Source organism: Schistocerca serialis, chromosome 2 (assembly GCF_023864345.2).
Source record: "Schistocerca serialis cubense isolate TAMUIC-IGC-003099 chromosome 2, iqSchSeri2.2, whole genome shotgun sequence".
Classification (NCBI taxonomy): domain Eukaryota; kingdom Metazoa; phylum Arthropoda; class Insecta; order Orthoptera; family Acrididae; genus Schistocerca; species Schistocerca serialis.
The window spans coordinates 563206281-563227882 of record NC_064639.1 but is presented as its reverse complement, the minus strand read 5'-3'; the positions used below and the strand labels follow the sequence as shown (position 1 = coordinate 563227882).

Genomic DNA, 21602 nt, shown 5'->3' with positions numbered 1-21602 from the left:
GACCATGAGGCAGTTGTGGCAACAGTGATTACCAAAGTACAAATGGCAACTAAAAAAAGTAGAAAGCTATACATGTTCAACAAACTAGATGAAAAAGCAGTAGTGTCATATCTCAGTAATGAATTTGAACATTTAGCTCAGAACAGGTGCATGTAGAGGAACTATGGATTAAATTTAAATGATTAGTTAATCATGCACTGTATAGATATGTGCACAGTAGAACAGTTCATAATGGAAGGGATCCTTCATAGTATAGAATCACTGTGAAGAAACTTCTAAAGAAACAGAGACTACTGCATAATAGTTGTAAAACAGAGCATAGAACTATAGAGAGAGACATATTTGCATGTCAAGACAGCAATATGTGAAGTCTTCAGTGACTACCATAGCTGGATATTGTCAAATGATTTTTCACAAAACCAAAAAACATTCTACATGATGATGGTATTTGTTCTTTCGGACATGTCTGGAAGAACAGATCCATCGGTGACCATGCAGCTCTCTAGAATGAGATACCATATTCATATAGTTAAGGCTAACTGGACATTGGCCTTCTTCTTCTGTGCAGATGAACATGCATTGCCCGAACTCTTACAGGACTTGGCAAGATTGTCTGCCACAAGTAATGAGTGTAGTGGGCAGGGGCACTACGAATGTAGTGTGTGGACATTAAGTTGAGTATGTGAGACTCATGGGGAGTGTGCAAGGGATAAATCCCTGCAGTTGCACTATCCTCGCTGCCCCCAGTGGCTCAGATGAATATAGAGTCTGCCATGTAAACAGGAGATCCCAGGTTCGAGTGCCAGTCAGGGCACACATTTTCAACTGTCCCCGTTGATGTATATCAATTCCCATTGACAGATTAGGGTCTTTATTTAATTATCATTTCATTCTAGAGAGCTGCATGGTCACTGATGGATCTGTTCTTCTGGACATGTCTGAAAGAACATATACCATCTTCATATAGTTAAGGCTAACCGGCCATTGACCTTCTTCTTTGTGCAGATGCACATGTATTGACCAAACTCTTATGAGACTTGGCAAGATTGTCTGCCACAAGTAATGGGTGTAGTGGGTAGGGGCACTATGAATGTAGTGCATGGACACTAAGTTGGGAATGTGAGTCTCACAGGGAGTGTGCAAGGGATAAATCGCTTCAGTCGCGCTATCCTCTGTGCCCTTTGTGGCTCAGATGAATAGAGCATCAGCCATGTAAGCAGGAGATCCTGGGTTTGAGTCCCGGTTGGAGCACACATTTTTAACTGTCCCCATTGATGTATATCAACACCTGTTGACAGCTTTGGGTCTTCATTTAATTATCATTTCAAAAGACATTCTGGTCATATGCTAAGGCTGTTAGTGGCACTGAAGTTAGTGCTCAGTTACAAATGGATGAGACAGGAACTGAAATTAAGGATTGCAAAGCAAAAGCAGAGATGCTTAACTCCATTTTAAAATATTCTTTTACAAAGGAAAATCAAGGAGAGTTGTCCCAATTTAATCCTCATACTACTGAAAAGATGACTGAAGTAAGTGTTAGTGCCAGTGGTTCTGAGAAACAACTGAAATAATTAAAATCAAACAAAGTTCCAGGGCCCAATTGAACCCTTATCAGATTCTATATTGAATTTTTGGCTGAGTTAGCCCCTCCTTTAACTATCCCTCAGACAAAAAAAAACTGTGCCCAGTTGTCAGAAGAAAGTACAGGTCAAATCCATTTACAAGATTGGTAGTAGAAGTGATGCACAGAACTGCCATCCAATATTCTTGACAATGATTTCTTATGGAGCCTTAGAACATATTCTGTTCTCAGATATAATAAAGTATCTTGAACAGAATAACCTCCTGCATGCCAACCATCAAGGATTCTGAGAACATCGATCATGTGAAACCCAACTCACTCTTTTTTCAAATGACAAACTGGAAGCTTGGGATCAAGGCAGTCAAGTAGATGCAATATTTCTTGATTTCCAAAGAGCATTTCACTCTGTACCACATCAGGTAGGGAGAATGCAGCAAGTTATCTTGGACGGAGAGTACCAACAGATGTAGAAGTAACTTAGGGTGTGCCCGAGGAAATGCATTGGGACCCTTTGCTTAATAATCTTGCAGACAATATTAATAGTAACCTCAGACTTTTTGTGGATGATGCAGCTGTCTATTATGAAGTACTGTCTGTAAGAAGCTGCATAAAAATTCAGTCAGATCTTGATAAGATTTCAAAGTGATGCAAAGCTGAGCAACTTGCTTTAAATGCTTGGAAATGCGAAATTGTGCACTTCACAAAATGAAAAAACCAACTATCCTATGACTGCAATATTAATGAGTCAAGTTGGAATCAGTTAGCTCATACTAACACTTGGATATACCACTTTTTAGAAATATGACATGGAATAACCAGATAGACTTGGGTAAAGCAGGTGGCAGACCTCGATTTATTGGTCAGATACTGGGGAAATGAAATCAGTCTCATACCAAATAGGACTAAACAGAGAAGGGTGATACAGATGGTCACAGGTTTGTTTGATCTGTGAGAGTGTGCCACAGAGATGCTAAAGAAACTGTACTGGCAGACTCTTGATGATAGCTGCAAACTAGCCTGAGAAAGCCTACTTACAAAGTTTCCAGCTTTAAATGATGACTCTAGGAATATACTGCAACACCCTACCTATCATTCACATTGGGATTGTGGAGGCTTGATTAGATTAATTACGGCACCTATGGAGGCACTGAAACAATGAGTCTTCCCATGCTCCATGTGTGAATGGAACAGGAAAAACCCTAATAACTGGTACTATGGGCTGTACCCTCTGCCACATAATTCACAATGATTTGTAGACTATAGATGTAGATAATAGAAAATAATTTTTATTGATGAAAGACATTTGCAATTTTAGCCTTAACATTGGTTCAACAATTTACTATATGGTGTAGTTTACAACCCAGATGCATTTTATGAAAAAAATTATTATAGTAAATGGAGTATTCAAATTATTATAAAGAAAAAAAAGAGCACAGGTCTTGTGTCCTGTATGAAACTCAGTTACTTTTTCTTCTTTGTGTTAAAAAATTAGATTTTGCTGAAGTATTATTATGTACTCATTGGATAGCAGTTAATCCTTGAAAGCTTTCATGATTCATCATTGTGTCTAATTTTTGTTTTGTTTGTTAGAATACCTGATACTGATACAGTTTCATACAACCAATAATTTGAATTCATGATTGTGATCTATGTTTATTGCAAATACAGCCCCCAGTGCCTCTAACCCCATGGACTGAAAGGAAGGATGCTCTGCAGACACCTGAAAGATGCATACAGTTGGTCTCTACAGACAATATAATGGGATCTGAAGACTGCCTGTATCTGAATATTTTCAGCCCAGAGGTATTTATCTTAGATTCAGTCTCATTATTTCCCATTACAATAAAACTGAAAAGAAGATTACTATGATGACACATGAGCAAAAAGACTGAAGTTAAACAAAATTAAAATGTGACACAGTATTAGTTTTACAAGCAATATGGTGCATAGTTTTATAAAAGAGAAAATTGAAATATAGCATTAAATTATTGGAGTGTAAATAAGCGAGTCATTCACATAATCAATTTAAAGGCAAGCAATATTTTTCTCAGTTTACCTTAATAGGAAATCTGTGTAACTGTCACACTTAACACCATCTTGTTTCCTCTTTCTAGATGATGAAATATCTCTGCCCAAACTCTTTGTCTTTAAATATGTCTGCTTGTGTCTGTATGTGTGGATGGATATGTGCGTGTGTGCAAGTGTATACCTGTCCTTTTTTCCCCCTAAGGTAAGTCTTTCCGCTCCCGGGATTGGAATGACTCCTTACCCTCTCCCTTAAAACCCACTTCCTTTCGTCTTCCCCTCTCCTTCCCTCTTTCCTGATGAGGCAACAGTTTGTTGCGAAAGCTTGAATTTTGTGTGTATGTTTGTGTTTGTTTGTGTGTCTATCGACCTGCCAGCGCTTTTGTTCGGTAAGTCACCTCATCTTTGTTTTTATATATAATTTTTCCCACGTGGAATGTTTCCTTCCATTATATTGATATCATTAATTTGAATCCAACAATTACGTTTGTTATTGTCACTGTTGCATTTCGAAATCTTTTCTGTCGTCTTATTTTCCTCTTTCTGTTTTTGCCAGTAGTTTTACTTTGTATTCACCTTCTCCTTTTTACCGTAATCTGCTATACTATTTTATCCCGCCTATATATATACTCAATAATACGTAACCCACTTCCAAACCATAACCAAAAAAAATATTTTTTTTTTGCCGCTTTCAGCACTACCGCCGCTATAATATCCACCGTTTCTGTTCACAAACAGCTCCTTTCACCTTTTAAACAACCATTTCGGCCAGTTCTAATAACTTTCGCTTTATTTCCATTTCCGTTTTTCCCACATCACCTATCATTTTTAGCCGCTTCCCACAGGTTTTAACGCCATTATTTCTTCGTCAGACAATTGTTAGCCTCATTTTCATAATCTGCCACCACAATACCACTCCTTTTAATATACTACACGCAGTTTTTTCGAAATTTTCCCGAATTTCTCCGTCCTTTAACGTGTTTTGGCGGCAACACAACCACCTAACCTTTATGCACATCGTTGTCTACCAACCCAAGTCCAACATAGCCCAGCTGTAACCAACACCTTTTCGCCTTTTTTCATTCCAGATCTCCAGTTTCTTTCCGGTTCACCTTTATCTCTCCCCATATATTTTTATTTTCATTTTCATTTCACCTCATGTTACACTTTCCACCTTCTAATACCATGTCACCCTCACAACACCCCCACAATGACCCCATTAAGTTTTATTTACATTCCCTCCGCAAACATGCCTTCGCCCTAGCCAGATTACGCTCGCATATTTTATTTTCTCAGGCTTGTCTGACATTTGGCATTACCCCCAAAGGCCTCACACTCAAAGTTCCCATCTCTGGCTGCAACCCTTCCTTCCATCAGTCCCTATACCAGTTCCAAACTGAACAATCCATTGCCCTCACCCACCTAATCCTTCACCTACACATCAACTCAGCCAATGAACACACCCGTCAACTCCTATCCTTAATAAAAGTCCTTAATCTTTCCTCTCCCACATCCACACCGGCTGTTCAGAGCATCCTCCTACAGGCCAACCGTAAATTAGAACAGCATGCCACCCTCCACCTCAAAAAACTATCCAATCTCCTGGTTTCCCACCTCCGGAAAGGCAACTCACTCACCCTTCACAACCTTTCCAGCAAACCTCAACCTCCTCTCATTGCACACAAACCCAGTCTCTCCCATCTACTCAATCTCCCACTTCCAGCTCCACTCCCTCCAAAACCTCAAAATTCCGATCAACACAATCTGGAACCACAACACCCTAATTCAGTAGTTAACCTTTCCTCCAAACCTCACTCCCAATCCGAAACCTCTGTCCTATCCAAAGGCCTCACCTTCAGCCCCACTCCCAGATTCAACCAAACAGCCCTCGTCAAAGATTTACTGTCCTACACTCGTACTCTCTGCTGGAAGTATCACTTTGCCATGAAGAAAAATGATCCTAATCCTACTCCTAATGATCCGACTCCTCAAGACACCATCCAAATTGAACCCTGCCTGGAACAGTTCCGTCCTCCGTCACAGCGGGACCCACCTCCTCTTCCTCAAAATCACCCTCTCCAAACCTTCCAGGAATTTCTGACTTCCAGCCTTGCATCTCAATCCTTCTTAAAAAACCTTAATCCTACACCCAACATCACCACTGCTGAAGCCCAGGCTATCCATGATCTGAAGGCTGACCGATCCATCGTCATTCTTCCGGCGGACAAGGGTTCCACGACCGTGGTACTTGATCGTCGGGAGTATGTGGCTGAGGGACTGCGTCAGCTTTCAGACAACACCACATACAAAGTTTGCCAAGGTAACCCCATTCCTGATGTCCAGGCGGAGCTTCAAGGAATCCTCAGAACCTTAGGCCCCCTGCAAAACCTTTCACCTGACTCCATCAACCTCCTGACCCCACCGACACCCCGCACCCCTACCTTCTACCTTCTTCCTAAAATCCACAAACCCAATCATCCCGGCCGCCCCATTGTAGCTGGTTACCAAGCCCCCACAGAATGTAGCTCTGCCTATGTAGATCAACACCTTCAACCCATTACATGCAGTCTCCCATCCTTCATCAAGGACACCAAGCACTTCCTTGAACGCCTGGAATCCTTACCCAATCTGTTACCCCCGGAAACCATCCTTGTAACCATTGATGCCACATCCTTATACACAAATATTCCGCACGTCCAGGGCCTCGCTGCGATGGAGCATTTCCTTTCACGCCGATCGCCTGCCACCCTACCTAAAACCTCTTTCCTCATCACCTTAGCCAGCTTCATCCTGACCCACAACTTCTTCACTTTTGAGGGCCAGACATACCAACAATTAAAGGGAACAGCCATGGGCACCAGGATGGCCCCCTCGTACGCCAACCTATTCATGGGTCGCTTAGAAGAAGCCTTCTTGGTTACCCAAGTCTGCCAACCCAAAGTTTGGTACAGATTTATTGATGACATCTTCATGATCTGGACTCATAGTGAAGAAGAACTCCAGAATTTCCTCTCCAACCTCAACTCCTTTGGTTCCATCAGTTTCACCTGGTCCTACTCCAAATCCCATGCCACTTTCCTTGACGTTGACCTCCACCTGTCCAATGGCCAACTTCACACGTCTGTCCACATCAAACCCACCAACAAGCAACAGTACCTCCATTATGACAGCTGCCACCCATTCCACATCAAACGGTCCCTTCCCTACAGCCTAGGTCTTCGTGGCAAACGAATCTGCTCCAGTCCGGAATCCCTGAATCATTACACCAACAACCTGAAAACAGCTTTCGCATCCCGCAACTACCCTCCCGACCTGGTACAGAAGCAAATAACCAGAGCCACTTCCTCGTCCCCTCAAACCCAGAATCCCCCACAGAAGAACCACAAAAGTGCCCCACTTGTGACAGGATACTTTCCGGGACTGGACCAGACTCTGAATGTGGCTCTCCAGCAGGGATACGACTTCCTCAAATCCTGCCCTGAAATGAGATCCATCCTTCATGAAATCCTCCCCACTCCGCCAAGAGTGTCTTTCCGCCGTCCACCTAACCTTCGTAACCTGTTAGTTCATCCCTATGAAATCCCCAAACCACCTTCCCTACCCTCTGGCTCCTATCCTTGTAACCACCCCCGATGCAAAACCTGTCCCATGCACCCTCCCACCACCACCTACTCCAGTCCTGTAACCCGGAAGGTGTACACGATCAGAGGCAGAGCCACGTGTGAAAGCACCCACGTGATTTACCAACTGACCTGCCTACACTGTGATGCATTCTATGTGGGAATGACCAGCAACAAACTGTCCATTCGCATGAATGGACACAGGCAGACAGTGTTTGTTGGTACTGAGGATCACCCTGTGGCTAAACATGCCTTGGTGCACAGCCAGCACATCTTGGCACAGTGTTACACCGTCCGGGTTATCTGGATACTTCCCACCAACACCAACCTATCCGAACTCCGGAGATGGTAACTTGCCCTTCAGTATATCCTCTCTTCTCGTCATCCGCCAGGCCTCAATCTCCGCTAATTTCAAGTTGCCGCCACTCATACCTCACCTGTCTTTCAACAACTTCTTTGCCTCTACACTTCTGCCTCGACTGATATCTCTGCCCAAACTCTTTGTCTTTAAATATGTCTGCTTGTGTCTGTATGTGTGGATGGATATGTGCGTGTGTGCAAGTGTATACCTGTCCTTTTTTCCCCCTAAGGTAAGTCTTTCCGCTCCCGGGATTGGAATGACTCCTTACCCTCTCCCTTAAAACCCACTTCCTTTCGTCTTCCCCTCTCCTTCCCTCTTTCCTGATGAGGCAACAGTTTGTTGCGAAAGCTTGAATTTTGTGTGTATGTTTGTGTTTGTTTGTGTGTCTATCGACCTGCCAGCGCTTTTGTTCGGTAAGTCACCTCATCTTCATTTGTATACTCAGAAAGTGGTTGTTAATCACTATAGATGTGACAGCCACAGATGGCTATGGTATATGGAAGAGACTTCTTGTTATGGACTGGATGGCAACTGCTCAAGCAGAGGTAGTGTAAATGGTAGGTTGGTTTGATGTGGATGGAAATACTGATGTAGTCAATCTTGAGGTGGAGGTCAATTTTGAGAAAGTTGGCTTATTGGATTGAGGAGAACCAGATGAAGTGAAAGAGGGAGAAGATATTGAGGTTCTGGAGGAATGTGGATAAGGTATACTTACCTTAAATCCCAATCACAAAGATGTCATCAATGAATCTGAACCAGGTGAAGGGTTAGGGATTCTGGGTGGTTAAGAAGGTTTCCATTATATGGTCCATGAATAGGTTGGCATATGATTGTGCCATGTGGGTGCCCATTGTTGTACCATTGATTTTTTTGTAGGTGACCATTCAAAGTAGAAGTAATTGTGGGTGAGGATATAGTTGGTCATGGTGATCAGGAAGGCGATGGTAGGTCTGGAGTCAGTCAGGCATTGTAAAGTGCAGTGTTCAATAGCAGCAAGGTCATGGCCACTGGGGATGTCTCAGTAGGAGATGGCATTCATAATGAAAAACAGGACAACAGGGACTGTGGAGAGCCAGTGGAGGAAATAGTTGATGTCTTTTATATAAGTGGGTAGGTCATTTGGACAACATAACTGGCCACAATGTGGTGTCCTGGATGATTGAGTTTATGAACTTTAGAAAGCATGTAGAAGGTAGGAGTAGGGGGAATGCTGGGGGTGAGGAGAGAGGTAGATTCAGGAGATAAGTTTAAAATGCCACCCTTAAATGTGTGAGAGGAAGGAAGCATTTTTATTATCGCTGATGATGAGTGAGAATAAAATATACAGTTTTTATAGTTCTATTTATAATTGGGTAGTGGTAATAGTGAATTCTCAGGCATACCATTGGAGTAACTTAATAGTTTGGGCCTCCACCATATACAAGTATGAAGACAAATGAAAACTAGAAAATTTCAATCACAGTTAATAAAAGTTCACATAATAACTTAGCTGTTCCATATGATCAGATACTCAACTTCAGTATCCTTGGGGGTTGTTGCTTCAGAAAGTCCCAGTGTTTGACATTGCTGATGTACTAATGTTTTAAATAAAACATGGAGTTATCACTTTTCCTGTTTTGTGTTATGATTGATTAGTATATACATTGATGGTAGATAAATTTATCATCTGACAGCCTCTGAAAGAGTGTCACACAAACAGCTTCCGAAAGGCAGTGAACCAGACCCACTGTCTGACTCTCTCTCTGACTGTCTTTGACTACTATATCTTCACTGACTGACATGGCTCATGCACCACTTCCTTTAATGTAAAGCTAAACAGTTGAATGCATTGTTAAATGTAAGATATACAAAATAAAAATTAAAATTGAGTATACGATTTCTGTTACTTATGTGGCGGTTATCGACTGCAAGAGTCGACCACCTCATCTTTGAGAATGAACTTCTTTGAAAACTGTTGATGTTAGTGTGTTCTGTACACTGGATTCGAGAGGATGTGTTTGTATCGACATGATCAAAATAAAGTTAATTACTCATAAATGAGTGAATACTTAATGTTGGGTTTGATATTATCATACATAACATCTCAATCTCCACACTGGTGACCCTGACGCTCATGAACACTGCTTATGACGCCAGAAATGTGTACTGGAACATCGCCATGGACAAACAATGCAGCAACCCTTTGTCAGATTTCTACATCCATCGACTTTGCATCATGCTGCATCTGGATGCAGTGTACAGGAAGTGTAATTAGTGTGTAAATTCCTGACTCTTGTGTGAATCGTGCTTTTTGGTAACTTTCGTCACCTTCTCACATATCGACAATGTGACTGAGGTGCGCACATTGTACGCCGAAACCCTCTCAATGCATCAGTAATTTCACTTCCGGACAGTGCAGTGCTCCTTCACTGATTAATTTGGACTATTTTAACTTGCTTTTGTGTAATGAATTAGTTTTGTGCAGTGCTTCACTTCCGGACAGTGCAGTGCTCCTTCACTGATTAATTTGGACTATTTTAACTTGCTTTTGTGTAATGAATTAGTTTTGTGCAGTGCTTCGACATCGGACAATCATACCAAACAGTGGACTGCAACAAATGGGGACTATGTTGCAAATCCCAGTTCGCACGAACTCCGAACTACAGCTAAATCGTGTGCCTCGTTGAATTCACAGGATCAGTTTCATCAAGGACATCCTACCAATCAACAACAATGCACGATAATGCCGGCTGTTTCTCAGTGCAACATTGGACGTGCCATGCCTCCCTCTACACAGCACCCGAGCCGCAACGACTCTGCTCGACCGCTACTGACAGCGACGTCACGGCTGCCACCTGCTGGCTCACTGACCTTGACCCAGTCGAAACAAACAGCTGTGTGATGTACGATCCTGCCACGGCTACCGCACCCGTGTCTTGTCAACAACTTGCCGACACTATGCATGCTTACCACCTGGCCGTTCACTACTCGATCGCACCCGCAACTTGTTCACCCACCCCAAAAGACGATTTCAGCCGTATCAATGCTTCATACAGCAGTGAACATGTTCTCACTCCACCGCCACCGAGTACTGAGTTTCACATTCGTGATCGCACACACGATCACTTCTACTCGAACTGTTACATCAATACTGTGCCGCCGACCTTGTCTTGTACGCCAGGTTACCCTTTGATAGAGACAGATTCTGATTTCGACCCCATCTTACTCAGTGATACACAGCAGACTGCTTCATGACATACATTTTCGCCTGAACGACTGCAACAGCTACGTGAGCAAATTGCGACATACAACTGGTTGGTACAAGATCAGTTACACATGCTGCAGCTGACACCGACTGAGCACGACATGCAACGAGATGCTCCTGTCATTGTTCCGCCTCCGACTGCTGACAATCCTTTGCCATTACTGCCAGCTACAACTAATACCTTGACGATCACGCTACATGGATCTGTGTCCCAGATGTCACAACTGTCATTATCATGCTGCCTCAAGTGGAAATTCTACGTTACTGATGTAATACAACCAACTTATTTACGCCGCTGCCACCTTTCCTTGGTAGTTCCAGACACTTCGTTTCTGTACCACGGCATAACCAGCCATATTCCAGTGCTGCTTGCTTTGCCACTCTCTTCACTACCTCTGCAATGTACGACCAACACATCTGCCATTTCTGCTTCGACGAGTCAGCATCTTTCCGCTCCGACAGACGACCGTGCAGCTGTTTTGCGTGAGCAGCTTGCAGCCTAACGACTCTATCACAGTGCCAGCAGCAACAGCACACACACAGCTCCAGTTCCATCGAACTGTGTCGCCTCTCCGCCATGGACCAGTAGTTCATATGCTGATTCGACTTCTTCACATTCACATTACGTCTTATCGCCTTCCTGCTCCGTTCTTGGTTTTGCCGACTACCTCTGCCTTCCACCGCCTCTCACCATCGCCATGCCTCATGCACAGGGCTCACGGCCACGCCCCCAACCTTTGATCATGGCTGTTTTGCAGATCAAAACACTAAAACTGTCAACTCCGCTTGGAACATCCTGCCATCTAGCACTGTAACGCACTCACTGTCCACGGACTCTGAGGTGATGCTTCCGTCTACACTGAAGTCACCCGCCACCAAGGTCAGTCATGTGCAGCTTGCTGTTTTCTCCCCTGCTGTGACATCAAGTGCCTCTATAACTCCATCATTACCGCGAGTGTTGCTCATCCAGCATCTCTTACACAACCTGTTAAGCCACAGCATGCTTGCTCCTTTATGTCATATGGCCTATAACAAACTGTTACCAGACATATTGCACTTACTGTGGATCTTGCTGGCAAATACTTTGGCAATACATCGCATCGCATCTTTGACGTACTCTGCACCTTTGATTGGATCAAAACCGCACTGCGCCGCACGGCCTCGGCATGACGATGTTCTCCCCACCAACACGCCGCCGCCTTCTGCTTCCACCATGCCATCAGCAGCATGGCACAGTCAACTTGTGGATGCCTTCCGTGCCTCCTTCCCTCCACTGGTTGTGCCTACCAAGACATCGAGAAACGGTCCGATCGTGCCTCGCAGTAGTGCTTACCATGACATGATCGGTCACGCGCACCTGTGCCATCAGCTGGCCGGGTGCACACACGCCTCTCATCATCCTTACCGTGCTCCACACTACCGGTGGGGGCTCTGTGGTGGTTATCGACTGCAAGAGTCAGCCGCCTCATCTTTGAGAATGAACTTCTTTGAAAACTGTTGATCTCAGTGTGTTCCGAACTCTGTATTTGAGGGGATGTGTTTGTACCGACATGATCAAAATAAACTTAATTCATTATAAACGAGCAAATACTTAATGTTGGGTTTGATATTACCATACGTAACATCTCGATCCCCACACTTACATAAAAAAAAATGGGCCACATATTGCCCTACATGTTCTGATATGCAGCTTGGAAGAGTTTGCTTAATTTAATATACATTTTCAAAGAGTTCTACAGTACAACAATTTAAAATACAATTTAATCAAGATTAGCAAAATACAGCTGTTTCTATCTGAGGCATGCCACCCCCCCCCCCCTCCCCCCCCCCCCCCCCCCACTACTTACATTCTGTGGAACTAACTATATTCCAAAGAGTTTACAAAGCAAAAGAGTTTATAAACTTTCTCTTCACCAGGAGAATCATCACCAAGATATAACATTATTTTATAACTGAGTCTGAAAATAAATTTAACAATTAGCATTAGATTGTGAAATTAATAATACGAATTTTAAGTACGCCACAAATTTTATATTTTCAATTAGTCGTAATAGAAGAGTAATTTTAACTGTTAGTACATATCAATTGTAACACATTAATTTCTTTTTTATACATTTTAGCTTGAAATATAATACATTTTATACATGAATATAATAGAAGGAAACATTCCACGTTGGAAAAAATATATCTAAAAAACAAAGATGATGTGACTTACCAAACGAAAGCGCTGGCACGTTGATAGACACACAAACAAACACAAACATACACACAAAATTCTAGCTTTCGCAACCAATGGTTGCCTCATCAGGAAAGAGGGAAGGAGAGGGAAAGACGAAAGGATTTGGGTTTTAAGGGAGAGAGTAAGGAGTCATTCCAATCCCGGGAGCGGAAAGACTTACCTTAGGGGGAAAAAGGACGGGTATACACTCGCACACACACACATATCCATCCACACATATACAGACACAAGCAGACATATACAGGCCTCTGTATATGTCTGCTTGTGTCTGTATATGTGTGGATGGATATGTGTGTGTGTGCGAGTGTATATACAGGCCTCTGTATATGTCTGCTTGTGTCTGTATATGTGTGGATGGATATGTGTGTGTGTGCGAGTGTATACCCGTCCTTTTTCCCCCTAAGGTAAGTCTTTCCGCTCCCGGGATTGGAATGACTCCTTACCCTCTCCCTTAAAACCCAAATCCTTTCGTCTTTCCCTCTCCTTCCCTCTTTCCTGACGAGGCAACAGTTGGTTGCGAAAGCTAGAATTTTGTGTGTATATTTGTGTTTGTTTGTGTGTCTATCGACATGCCAGCGCTTTCGTTTGGTAAGTCACATCATCTTTGTTTTTTAGATATATACATTTTATACAAAATCATATGAATTCTTTTAGGAAAACAGCTGAGATAATTTTCAGCTATGCATGAATCGATAGTGCACATGGTATTGGTTATCTCTATAAAAAAAGATAATGTTAGAGGAGGATGATTCATTACAATGTTCAGTTTTAAAAAGACACAACATATTTAGTTCTGCACATCTGTGGGTACTACACTAACAATAAGTGTACATGGCAAGGAAATAATAATTAGGTTGAAAACTCCAAATTTTTTAGGTGTCCATATTGATCAGAATTTCAATGGGAAAAATGCAATTTGAAACTCTTAAAATAACTTAGATCAACCACATTTGCAATTAAAATTTCTGCAAATCCAAAGAAGAGAGAAATCAGTATGTTGACGTACGTTAAACATTTTCATTCAATAATGCCATTCTGGAGTAACTCATCTTTAAGGAAAAAAAGTCTTTATTGCTCAAAAATTTGCTGTAAGATTAATATATGGTGCTCATCCATGATCACCTTGAAGACATCTGTTTAGTGGGTTGGATAAATAATGATGCACATAATCACAATACCAGAAGCAAAAATGACATTCATTACTACATATTAAGGGTGCCTTTAGTATAAAAAGGAGTGCACAATGCTACAACTAAAGTGTTGAAAACTGCCTGTGTCTGGCAAACAGAAAAGTACAATTTAAAAACAAACTAAGAAAGTTTCTCCTTAACAACTCCTTCTATTCTATAGAAGAATTTATATTAGTGTAATATGTAAAAGATAGTGGGTAGTAATTACTAACTGCTCAGTGTGTACTCATATTTATAAATTAATTTGCCATGTGAAAGTAGAAAGACTCATTCCTTACCATACGATTTATAGTGGAAATGATCCATGGAACACGAAACTAGCTGACTAGTAGTAAAAGATCATAAAAGATATGTGCCACCCATATCATGGAGGTGCAAATCACTACAGCAATATTCATGGACCTCAGCTGCTTATGAAAATGTATAATTCTTTGTAATAGTACACAAGCTTCACATTCTTACAATACTATTTACCTTCCTCACTCATTAATATTGATACTATTCTTCCACCAACTGTTAAATTCTTGTTATATACACCTATATCCAAAAATTACATCTTTCCAGAAAAACTACCATATTCTAGATTGAAGATGACAATTTACTTAATTATTAGCTGATAAGAAATTTATTGAATGAAATTTTCACTCTGCAGCAGAATGAGCACTGATACCAAAATTCTTGGCAGATTAAAACTATTTGTTGGACCAAGACATGAACTCAGACCTTTTGCCTTTCATGAGCAAGTGCTTTATATAGTGAGCTACCCAAGCACAGTTCATGACACTTCCTCACAGCTTTACTTCTGCCTGTAGCTCATCTACTATCTTATAAACTACACAAAAGCTGTCCTGCAGAACTTGCAAACAGAGATGCCTGTATCTGCATAGAACAACAGAGGAAAAAATGAACTTTATTATCCATTATTAAAGCTGTCAGTGATTCAGAAAGGAGTTCAATAAGCAGCAACAAAAATTTTGGGTCACTTGTCCACTGCCATAAAATGCCTGACAGGTAGCAAAATAAGATTTAAATCTAACTTAAAATAATTTCTCCTGGACAACATCTATTCCAATGATAAATTTCTACTTAAAAACTGATAACTAGAAAAAAGACCTTTTTGTAACTGTAATTGTGTGAGTAGGACTAAAAAAATAATGTGGCTGTTAATGTTAACAATAATCATGGATACATATCCTGTAAACTTATTCATTCCACATCATTTTGAAGCAAGAATCATTCAAATGATCTATGGAACATGAAAATGTGTAACTGACTACAATTACCAAGTTGTGTGTGTTGTGTATGTGCTAGCATAAATTTGCTGTAATTGTCACACACTGAAGAGCCATAGTATGACCACCTACTTCATAGCATTGAGGTCCACACTTAGAATGCAATACAGTAGCAGTTCTGCATGGAGTTGATTCAACAAGTCCTTGGTAAGTTTCTGGAAGTGTATGGAACCAGATGCCTAGCATAGTTCACACATTTCCAGTAAATTATGAGCCAGTTGTTTGTAGTCGCAGAGCTGGCATATGCTAGCATTGAAGGTGTTTTCTATCAGGTTCAGATGAGGGGCATTTGGTTGCTAAGAAATAAGTGTGAGTTCACTAGCGTATTCTGGCCTTGTGACAAGGACAGCTATCTAGTTGGAAGATGCGACCTCCATTGGAGAAGATATCGAACATGAAAGAGTGCAGATAGTCCATAGCTATCATTGTAGCTTTGATTACTATCCCAGGCCCCATGGAAATGAATGTGAATGTCCCCCATAGCATAATACTTCACCCACTGGCCTGCATCCATGGCTCAGTGCATGTTTCAAGTAGTTGTCCACCTGGATTATGGTGTATCTAGTATATCAAGAAACATACATCACCCAACCAAGCAACACATTTCCATTAATCCATGATCCAGTCATGATGATCTCTTGCCCACTATATTCCTAACTGATGATGTTGCTGGGATGACATGGGAATCTATAGGTGTTGTCTGATGCAACATCCCATGTTCGACTATGTGCACTGTATTATGTGGTCTGAAATACTTTTTCTTGCACCAGCATTGTATTCTGTATCTGTGCCATAGATCACTGTCTGTCCTGTTTTACAGAGTGGGAAAGCCTCCAACCTCCATGTTCCATGATGAGAAATGGATGTCCAACAGCTTGAGCCTACTTACAGTTTCAGAGTCTTTTGATCACTTTCCATGAATGCTCGCGACAGTAGCACACAAACAAGCAACCAGCATCACTGTTTCTGAGATGCTTATGCCCAGGCGCTAAGCCATAACAATCTTCCCTTTGTTGAAGCACTTATGTCACTGTTTCTCCCCACTGCCCATATTATTGCTAGGGTGTGAACAACTCCCCATTCATCTCTGCCAGAATAGAAATGCTGAGTTGCAGATAGGCACAGCAAAAAGACTGTCACAAATAAGCTTTCAGCCAGTATGACCTTCATCAAAAATAGATGACACACACACACACACACACACACACACACACACACACACATGCACAAACATGACTTCAGTCTCTGGCAACTGAAACCACACTCAGTGTGGCTTCAGTTCCAGAGACAGCAGTCATGTGTTTGTGAATTGCATTTGCTTGATTTTGTGTGTGTGTGTGTGTGTGTGTGTGTGTGTGTGTGTGTGTGTGTGTGTGTGTGTGAGTGAGAGAGAGAGAGAGAGAGAGAGAGAGAGAGAGAGAGAGAGAGTCTTTTCTTTTTGTTGTGCCTATCTATGACTGAGCATCTCCGCTGTATGGTGAGTAGCAACTTTCCTTTTATAATATTATTTTAATAAAAATCAAATAAAGAAAGGATGCTTTTTCTGGAACTGCCAATTTCCTCTTTGCACTGATACATTTGGTCAGGTAGTATATAACTTTGGATAGTAATATTCATATTTTTGCTTCATTTGTTACATATAAAATCTTCTATTATGTTCTTAGTCAGCAGGCAAAGCTGTTTGTGTACAGATTGAGCTATGCTACATAGACTCCAAACATACACTGAAATTTCATAAAATAATTTAAACTTAGACAGTTTTAATATGTATTCATTCATTCAATGAAAATGCAGCAACCAAGTAATGAGTTACAAAAGGTGGGGGAGACATGCTTGTACAATATTTAGGAGTAAATTTCTCTCACAAAAATGAGAAACCAAGTCTATGTAGTAAATAAATAAAAAATAAAAATATTATTTGGGTTATAAAGAGCACAACATTTTCTGAAGTTTGTATGGAATAAGCATATAACAAATGTTCAAAATGTCTTCCACTTCTTTCTACATATGCATGCATTGATCAGATCATGTACTGTTGGCCCTTTCAAATACCTTCTGGCCAGTGTAAAACAATGGAAATTCCAGGTTGGCATATCAACAATACAAGGAAAAAGATAGATTGCTACTTACTGTTAAAATGACAGGGAAAAGGGTAGATTGATACTCACCATTAAGATGACATGTGTCATCTTTAGGGTGAGTAGGAACCCAGCATTTTCCATATATTCTGGATAGTGTCAAGTGTTTTCACAGACTTCTATGACAAAGTGATGAAGCATTTCTGCAATAGGAGTGTATCTTGAATAAAAAAAATGAAGTCATCCAAGATATAATAAACTGAAGGACAGATGCTGGAGGAAACTGTAGGCCTCAGCAATAGGCTTGCACCACTTACTCATCTGTCACAATGCAAATTTTCCAATGTATACTGAACAATATCATAAAAACTTGCTGGAACCCTTTCACACATAAAGTACATGCATCGTCTTAGGTGCAGGGCTACTCCTTGTAGTACATGTTAAAGAATGTTCTGAGTAAGGTCTTTGTATAGAATGCCTAAAAATTAAGTTGGAAGAATGTACTGACCTGCAAGTCACCAGCAATTCCGGATCACACATTAACTTTGAGATGCTATTGAGTTTACATGAATTGTGCCATGAGCATTTTACCTATCCATAAACGGTAGATATGAAAATGAATTCCAAAAATCAGTTGATAGTTCTACCTTGAAATGTTATTTATTTTAAACTTTCATTAATAGTCAAAACCAAAGGATTTTTGGACATACATTTAGATGTACATCTTTTTTTTTATTTTGACATCAAGAACCCACCCACAAAGTATGTTACACCTTATATACAGTAAAATTTCAAGATTTTTTTCTGAAATCAGTTTTTTTCCCTTGTTCAACAGTTATCATCAGATACAAGTACTCCCAGACCAGTGTTTGTGATGATTCATGGTGGTGGCTTCAGAACAGGTTATGCTCAGTCATACTCACCTGATTTCTACGTTGACAGTGGCATTTTAGTTGTTTCCATACAGTACCGACTTGGACCTCTAGGTAAGGAATTAGTAGTGATAGACAAAATTTTGATTGTTAAAATTAATTGTCTTTTACAGAGTATTTTCTATTTAGGTGTGTAGATGACTGGAACCAAGGAATTCCTCATTAAAATGATAATAAATTAGACAAATCTAAGTCAGCTTATTTAGGATAAAATGACAAACTAAGCGATGGGTTTGAGCAGTAGGGTTGTTAATTTTCTGATGGAACAAGAGAGATAAGATATTAAGGTGAAATGATTTAATACAAATGGAAATCCTGGGGCATGAGGGGAGTACAGATGCAGGGACAAGGTGAGTGACATTGGTTGAAGAGTGAATGGCCAAAGTGTGTGGCCAAAACTGATAATGACTGTTATCATATTATAAATATGATTCTGACTAAAATAAAAATAAATGTGTAATGAGTAAATCACTTTTCTCCATTGACAGAATGTCACTTTTTTCAGCAAATGTATCTGATATATTCCTTTGCTTATACGTAATAGAGGAAGAACTGGAGTGAAAATGTCTAAAAAGGTCTATACTACTAAACTTTGATGAATATTAACAAATTCATCAGTCTGTGGTGATTCATACAAAGATTCTATATTGACACAGAATCTGTGGTTGATTCATCATTCTGATCATGATCTATCACAAATACTTCAAACAAAAACCTATGCCTAGTAGTTTAAAAAAAAAACACAGGTACACCCATCTACAGTTATAGCAGAAGTGATCCACAAAACACCCATCCACTGCCATTGACATACATCTATAGCAGAATCTTATAGCATATTATGTGTTCAAATTTAATGTTACAGCACTCAACGTAACAAGAGCTATGATTATATCATTATCATAAACTAGCAAAGATATAATTTAGAGAAACAGGTCAGTGAGTGGAAAAAGGAAGAAATATTGTACTAATCACATAAGTATCGACACTACAGTTAAGGGAACATGATATTTATCATCATCATCTTCTTCTTCTTCCTTTCAAGTTATAGGCCTTTTAGCCTGTTATTGTCTCATTGAGAAGTTCTCCTGCCATGTTTTCATTGGTTGACATAGTTATATTACATGGTTGGGCTTGTAGAGTAGCATGGAGTTAGGGGCTCCTCTTTGAGCTCATTTATTGTACATGTTTTTCCACTTGTTTTGCTAGTTCTGACTGATGTTGTTGTGGTCTTCAGTCCAGAGACTGGTTTGATGCAGCTCTCCATGATATTCTATCATGTGCAAGATTTTTCATCTCCCAGTACCTACTGCAACCTACATCCTTCTGAATTTGTTTAGTGTATTCATCTCTTGGTCTCCCTCTATGATTTTTACCCTCCACACTGCCCTCCAATACTAAGTTGATGATCCCCTGATGCCTCAGAATATGCCCTACCAACTGATCCCTCCTTCTATTCAAGTTGTGCCACAAATTTCTCTTCTCTCCAATTCTATTCAATACCTCCTCATTAGTTATGTGATCTCCCCATCTAATCTTCAGCATTCTTCTGTAGCACCACATTTCGAAAGCTTCTATTCTCTTCTTGTCTAAACTATTTATCATCCATGTTTCACTTCCATACATGGCTACACTCCACACAAATACTTTCAGAAACGGCTTCCTGACACTTAAATCTACATTCGATGTTAACAAATTTCTCTTCTTCAGAAACGCTTTCCGTGCCATTGCCAGTCTATATTTTATATCCTCTCTATTCTGACCATCATCAGTTATTTTTTTCCCCAAATAACAAAACTCATTTACTACCTTAAGCACCTCATTTCCTAATCTAATTCCTGCAGCATCACCTGATTTAATTGGACTACATTCCATTATCCTCGTTTTGCTTTTGTTGATGTTCATATTATATCCTCCTTTCAAGACCCTGTCCATTCCATTCAGCTGCTCTTCCAAGTCCTTTGCTGTCTCTGACAGAATTACAATGTCATCGGCAAACCTCAAAGTTTTTATTTCTTCTCCATGGATTTTAATTCCTACTCAGAATTTTTCTTTTGTTTCCTTTACTGCTTGATCAATATACAGATTGAATAACATTGGGGAGAGGCTACAACCCTGTCTCACTCCCTTCCCAACCACTGCTTCCCTTTCATGCCCCTTGACTCTTATAACTGCCATCTGGTTTCTGTACAAATTGTAAATAGCCTTTCCCTCCCTGTATTTTACCCCTGCCACCTTCAGAATTTGAAAGAGAATATTGCAGTCAACATTGTCAAAAGCTTTCTCTAAGTCTACAAATGCTAGAAATGTAGGTTTGCCTTTACTTAATCTATTTTCTAAGACAAGTCGTAGGGTCAGTATTGCCTCACAAGTTCCAACTTTCTATGGAATCCAGATTGATTTTGCTCGAGGTCGGCTTCAACCAGTTTTTCCATTCGTCTGTAAAGAATTAGTGTTAGTATTTTGCAGCAGTGGCTTATTAAACTGATAGTTCAGTAAATTTCACATCTATCAACACCTGCTTTCTTTCGGATTGGAATTATTATATTCTTCTTGACGTCTGAGAGTATTTTGCCTGTCTCATACATCTTGCTCACCAGATAGTAGAGTTTTGTTAGGCCTGGCTCCCCCAAGGCTGTCAGTAGTTCTAATGGAATGTTGTCTACTCCTGGGACTTAGGTCTTTCAGTGCTCTGTCAAACTCTTCACGTAGTATCACATCTCCTATTTCATCTTCATCTACATTCTCTTCCATTTCTATAATATTATCCTCAAGAACATTGCCCTTGTATAGACCCTCTATATACTCCTTCCATCTTTCTGCTTTCTCTTCTTTGATTAGAATTGGTTTCTATCTGAGCTCTTGATATTCATACAAGTGGGTCCAAAGGTCTCTTTAATTTTCCTGTTGGCAGTATCTATCTTACCCCTAGTGTTATGTGCCTCTACATGATTACATTTGTCCTCTAGCCATCCCTGCTTACCTATTTTGCACTTCCTGTCGATGTCATTTTCCAGTCTGTGTGGTGGGGCTATCATGTAC

General features: G+C 40.6%; 1 protein-coding gene across 3 annotated transcripts in view; it reads left to right on the top strand.

Annotated features, from left to right (window-relative positions):
• Positions 1-3295: 3295 nt before the first annotated feature.
• Positions 3296-21602, top strand: part of LOC126457562 (esterase FE4-like) — a 130508-nt gene continuing 112201 nt past the window's right edge. The window contains exons 1-2 of one of the 3 annotated variants that reach the window (XM_050093974.1): positions 3296-3385; positions 18467-18617. In XM_050093974.1, the coding sequence (XP_049949931.1) occupies positions 3341-3385; positions 18467-18617 (196 nt within the window). In that variant the 5' untranslated portion in view covers positions 3296-3340. Of the gene's footprint in view, positions 3386-3835; positions 3997-7664; positions 8002-18466; positions 18618-21602 lie in introns of those variants that run through there. The other 2 variants (XM_050093976.1, XM_050093975.1) reach the window with 2 other exon arrangements.